The 6,200-nt window shown below is 35.4% G+C and overlaps 1 protein-coding gene across 3 annotated transcripts in view; it reads right to left on the bottom strand.

Annotated features, from left to right (window-relative positions):
- The window catches only part of SOAT1 (sterol O-acyltransferase 1), a 38,764-nt gene that overhangs the window by 7,312 nt on the left and 25,252 nt on the right, over nt 1-6,200 (bottom strand). For all 3 annotated transcript variants that reach the window (XM_072419828.1, XM_072419826.1, XM_072419827.1), the window contains exons 9-15: nt 5,182-5,263; nt 4,958-5,003; nt 4,106-4,235; nt 3,294-3,391; nt 2,328-2,426; nt 1,044-1,179; nt 65-210 (exon numbers count right to left, since the gene is read on the bottom strand). In XM_072419828.1, the coding sequence (XP_072275929.1) occupies nt 65-210; nt 1,044-1,179; nt 2,328-2,426; nt 3,294-3,391; nt 4,106-4,235; nt 4,958-5,003; nt 5,182-5,263 (737 nt within the window). The remainder of the gene's footprint in view (nt 1-64; nt 211-1,043; nt 1,180-2,327; nt 2,427-3,293; nt 3,392-4,105; nt 4,236-4,957; nt 5,004-5,181; nt 5,264-6,200) is intronic.

Below are 6,200 nucleotides of genomic sequence, written 5' to 3' on the forward strand. Positions count from 1 at the left end.
AAAGACATTATGGATCAAAGCATTTTGATTGGATGGTCTAATACTATAAAATGTATACACTCACATTGCTGATGGGGCAGTGTTTCTGGGCATACCACTCCTGGGAATAAAGGCAGACGAGAACACCCTGACCCAGGAACAAGGACGTCCACATGATCACATTATAGATAGGACCTTTCCGACGGTCATGAAGGATGAAGTTGAAAATCACTGTAATATAAAGATTGACCATGAATGTACAGTGCATACAGAGAATTGTAAAAATAATACAATCAGACATTATAAGGCCTTGTTATTAACTTTTCTATTCCTGCACTGTTCAAACACATAATGATTAACATAACAAATTTTGTTACTTTTATGAAAACATGCTACCTGCAATGCCACAGTAAATGACAAAACATTAATACCCATCAAAAAAAAAAAAAATTACACTCTCTCACTCATTCTGTCCTGTTAATATTTTCCTTGACAAGATATACTCAAAGTGTAGGGAACCACTGATCCTGCTTCATTGACGTCACTGCTTCTGCATCCTTATAGGACCCAGACACTAGACAGCCAATAGAAAGGATCTACGTCACACAGGAAGTGACATGGATGCATCACATGACCAAAACTTGGTAAAAGGGCATATATATATATATATATATATTTTGATCAGAGTTCAGTTTTTTATGATTCTCTGTTATAGATCCAAAAAATTGTTACAAGCAAATTAAAGTCTCTCAAAATGGACATGAGCCCTTGTAAAGATCAGAGAAACTGATTAATATTACAACTTCTCCTATCATATTCAAATTTATATATAAATAAATGATACCTGTATATACTATGTGCCAAATATAAATGTCTTTTCTATGGAAAATAATTTTGCACAAATGCCAAAGTACATACAAAGTACATACAACCATATACTACTGTTTGATTTTTCACTATTAACGTGGTCACCTTGGTTTTTATCCTCATTTGCAATGCCCCAAATGATGCTGAATATCTGATGCCCTCTCTGCCTTCTTTTGTATTTAACAAGTGATACTTACTGCCGAAACCCATAAACAGAATGAAGAGAACAGGATAAAAGAATCCAAAGCAGATCCCCAGAGCGTATTCATGGACCACAGCAGACACAGTAAACACAGACAGCATGGCTGCAGCTTTGAATCTTCTGCCAAAGAACTTAAGTAGTGTAAGAGAAAACCAGAAGCAAATAAATTGTACTGTTAGCAATGTTGTAAAATGCAAAATTCTTGCAATTTAGGCCTATTTTTTGTAAATTCAAATAAAGCTTATGCAAAGGAAGGCAAATAGGTTGTGACTTATTTTGACAATGATTGTTGTCTTTGGAAATAGCATGCCACACCTGAGGTTTCTAGGCTTCTTTACTTGTTTCTGGTCAGAGACTTTATATTTTAAGAAGAGAAGATCGGCTTCATTTTACAATTTATTTTTTGCAATGGCAGCCGACTTGTTTGTTGCAGCAGACATTTCCTGTACTATAAAATTCCATTTAATGCCAATGAAGCAAAAGAGGAAAATGACCACCAATAGCAAATTTGTGAGCAAGTAAGAAGTGCTAGTTAGTTTAAAAGGTAATGTGCATGAGCTTTTAAGAAAAAAATTTATATACTGTATATGTAAAGACACATTTTTTTTCTTCTTTTGCCAAAACTCCCAACATGGGTTGGTTTTGCTCTCGGTGTCTAATTATAAAGACATTCTATCAGTTCCACCTGTCATACATATTGGGCTTGATTTAATAAAGCTCTCCAAGGCTGGAGAGGATATACTTTCTTTATTAAAAGTGAACGATTCAGAAAACCTGGAATGCATCTGCTCCAGGATTGAAAACACTTGCTAACAAATAGCAAATGACTGCAAAACATGTCCTAATATCTTTCTGCTAAATTGCTGAATCCCTTTCACTCTTCTCAGCTTTAGAACATATGCACTAAATGCATTGTAGTTCAAAATAGGAACAAGAAGGACTAATAAGACTGAGGACACAGGAATGTTCTAAAATTTCAAACATTTTTATACTATTAAATAGATAAAATAAAATATAAACAAAAAAATATTTCTTACACCAAAATGTAGCAAATAAAATGAATTCATTTTTCAAGTATACAAACACATGTAAACACTCCTACTGGGGCACACTTTCTCACCTAGGCTGGAAGATGAGCTCCCACTAAGGGTGCACTGCAACTCAGCAAAGTTACATTCATTGCTTTGTAACACACAAATGACTAGGATGAGCTCTGACCAATAATACATATGAATTCTAAAACACGAGGACAGAGTCATCAAGAATATTAGCTGCTTACCCAGAGGAAGTCATGATAGGCATAGTAATACAGCCAGTCATGGACAACCACATTCCAGGTTCGGTAGTAGTTGGCAAAAGAGGTTGAATTCCACCAGTCCTAAAGCAGAAGAATGGACATTTAAAAAAGGGGAAAAAAAACAAACAATGTTAAAGCCTTTCCTAGTGGACTTACACAGTAAAATATATATATATATATATATATATATATATATATATATTCCATATATATTCCATTTTAAAATTGACTTTGTAGTCTCTGATCAAAATGATAAATAAAATGCCCCCCCCCCCCCAACTTTTCTGCCATGGCAAAACTTAAATATAAAAAACAAGCATCAGAGCAGATGGTTGGGGCAATGTCCGACATTATTAGGATGTAAATTACATTGCCAGTATTTTTGTAATTCAGGTTGTTTCTAAGCTTGGCAAAGCCTCTAGAAGAGATTTGTTTTTTAATGTTTGCACTGCTATAACTTGTTTAATCTGACTTTAATCTGAAGCACACAGCCACAGTAACTCTTTTGCAAGATGAAGTTCTCAGTCTTCCAGATTTAATGATGCTCAGCACCACTCAGCCCAGGAGATGAAGAAAAGATGGTGGGGTTGGTTTACTAAAAGTAATATATGCAGTTTAAAGTGAATTAACCTCTTGCAAGGAATATTTCACTTTGCCTGGTATATGGGATTAACTTCTTCTTTCTTTAACTATTCATTAGTTAAAGACCAGGCTAAGTGACTTATCCCATGCAAGGTGAGAATTCACCCTGTTAAGTAAACAGCCTAGATTCCTAGAGCTCCTACCTGTACCAGGATCAGGGCCCACCCCATGAACATGGCACACTGCTCTTAGTTTATTGGTGCAAAAGCCTGGTGTCTCTCTAGGAAGGTTCTTAATGGCTTAGACTGGAAACTGTCCCCTACAGGTAAGATCGATAGAACAGAATGAATAATTGTCATTTCACACCTTGTAGAACATCCGATCAGCAAATCGAAGCATCTCAGCAAAGGCATTAAGCCAACAATGCAGGAATGCGAAGAAGGCCAGGAGCAGAATCAACACACCTAAGGACATAGGAGGCAAACTATGACCCAATAATCCACATACAAACTGCTGGAGTCAAAAGACTACTAGTGCAAATAATATTGTATTCTCATAACTGTATATAACAATAGAATATATTATATTTGTTTATTTCTTCTACATCTCTTAATTTCATTTTGAGGCAAAACGGTTACAATACCAGTGGTGCTTACAGCCGCCACTTTACAGCTTAAAAAACACTGCCGCTGTAATTGCTTTAAGACCATTGACAAGGTTTGGTTTATCCCAATCCCTTTCACTGTCACATTTAATAGATATTTTGGTTTGCATGTAAAGATGGAATAATATAAAACAAAAGCATGGTAAATAAACCATTTATAAACAGGTTACTGTCATTACATATACTAGCCTCAGCTTTATTTTAAGATCACATATATTGATTGGATCACACTGTATCCAAAAATAACAAAAATGTAATCTACTGAAGAATACCAGAGGTTACAATTGGTGTCTGTATTATTTTATCAGACCTAGCACAATTTCCGAAAATACAGAAACAATCCTGTATATCCTTTCAGAATTTCTATATACTGAATGTACAATTGAAACAATGTTATTGGAGCCATGGAGCAATCACATCTAAGGATTGGTAATCTATGATAAATTCTTTTTTTTTTTTTTTTTTTTTTTTTTTTTTTTTTTAAATATAATATAGCATATTGGCTGAAACATACCTGGCAGGATACAGTTGAAAATACAAAGAACCAGGACTCTTGGGCTAAAGGGTTCTTGGCTGATGTTGTGGAAAAGTGGGATGCACAGCCGGACAAAGACGTAGTAAGCATAAAAAAGGCAGCCAAGCACCTACATATAAAAATAACATGAAAAAGACACAAAACTTTATAAAATGCTAAGTATTTTTTAGCTAGCTCTGTTTAGCAATACCCAAAAATCAAAAACAAGAGAATTTCATCTTTAAATGATCAAGCAAAATCAATAAAGCAAAGCCAAAATGTGTACATCAGTCCCGCAGCTCTAAATTAAATATGCAACAAGAACCCCCAGGATGCTGCAGAATTAGCGGTGTCCCATGGCATGTGGTCATGTGACAAAATACCTAGGGAATTGGTTGTGTAGTTTCTGCAAGTGGAAGAAGAAATGACATTTTAAATCAGCAATTTAGCCTTTAGGTATTTAAACCTTTATCTTTGTTAATTATTTTAAATGATTAAAATTATTTTATTATAAACAGAACATATCTTCAGATGTGTCCACATGTGAATTCAATTCTGCCCAATTAAAAGCCCCCTCTCAACCTTATCTACCATAAAGATATCAAAATCCTTTCTTCAGAATGGCTTGAATTGCAATGTCCTCCTTCCTAGAAAAGCTCTTACCCACCACTTACTTTATTGGTGCAGTTGCAGACAATAGGATGGAAATGGGTGAGCAAAGGTGACAAAAAATTTTTAGTAAACTCACACAAGGCTGTGATGCTTTCCGATCCAAACTTTGAACCCACTGCCCCCTATTGTTTCATAGAAAATGCTTTTTTACGCTTTAGTTTTATATAAAAAGCAATTTACCTGAAGAAATTTGGTGGCAACATAGCCCCATCTTATGGATGGATTCCTAAAAGGAAAGAGTTGTGATGAAAGATCAGGCATATGTAAAAATGCTACAAATTTTGCAAAACCTGCAAAACCTTAACAAAAATGCAAAACCTTAACAGACAAGGCTCAGCTGGGTTACTTTTAGACAAAGGTCACAGAGTGCTGCTTAACAGTGCAAAGTTGAGAATGTAGTTTACCTTGGATAGTTGTCTCTGTATATTAGAGTCGGAGCAAACAGGAAATAAAGGTATTGTGTAACTTGTGGGACTGGAACAACCGCTAAATTTGAAGGAGACAAAACAAAAACAAAAAAAATATTTACACAGAACCCACATTGGTCAACAAAAGAGGGGAAAAGCTATCACTGCATCACAAAAAAATAAATATTGTCTGCTACTTGGTCTACTTCATGTGTCCTTAACTAAATCAAGTGGGCTGAATCCAAATCTGAAGTCTGATTCTGCCAAAGACATCGGGATCTTAAGGTAATTATGCGTATACATGCGATTAGCTACATTCTCTCGTTCCGCAGTTACTATGTAGTCTCTATACATAACTAAATTTTGCCTCAAAGTTCCATGACATTATAAAAACAAAGTTTTATGTTGTAACAACATATACAATTACTTAGATACATTAATTAGATGTAAACTTCAGAAGTGTTTTGTTTTCATAACAGAAATGTCCTGGTGGAACTTCCCCCCTTGTTCACCACTCACATCACCCAAACTTTGTGGGGAAGGATGGGAATGTAAGAAATGAATTTTAAGTGACATCCAGCAGCCAAGTTGATGATATGCCGTTAGCATGTTGTTCACGAGTTCAGCGCTATTTTCAGCTCGTTGGTTGCCCAGAAAGTTTTTGTTCAACTTGCACAAATGAATCCCAAGCAGAAAGTTAAATTGGGGTGAGTTTGTCATTGAAAGGAACAATGGGGGTTTGAGGGGTTAGCTCAGTGAATGGGACTTTCTAGGCCAATCATATTCAATTTCCACATGTGTATCAAAAAAAAAAACATTTTTATTAAATACCATTAAGAACATAATATTTAAAACTCATTAAAATGTGCAACAAATATAATCACATATTACTGTCTGGGTTACCCAATTCTAGGGGCGTACCCTGCTGATTTTCAGCACATTTCAGGGAATCAATCCGCTTCTTCAGGAAAGAGACATAAAAAACTGATTCCTGTGGCACATAAAGCCCCACTTCA

This window comes from Pyxicephalus adspersus, chromosome 8, assembly GCF_032062135.1.
Source record: "Pyxicephalus adspersus chromosome 8, UCB_Pads_2.0, whole genome shotgun sequence".
Taxonomy (NCBI): Eukaryota; Metazoa; Chordata; class Amphibia; order Anura; family Pyxicephalidae; genus Pyxicephalus; species Pyxicephalus adspersus.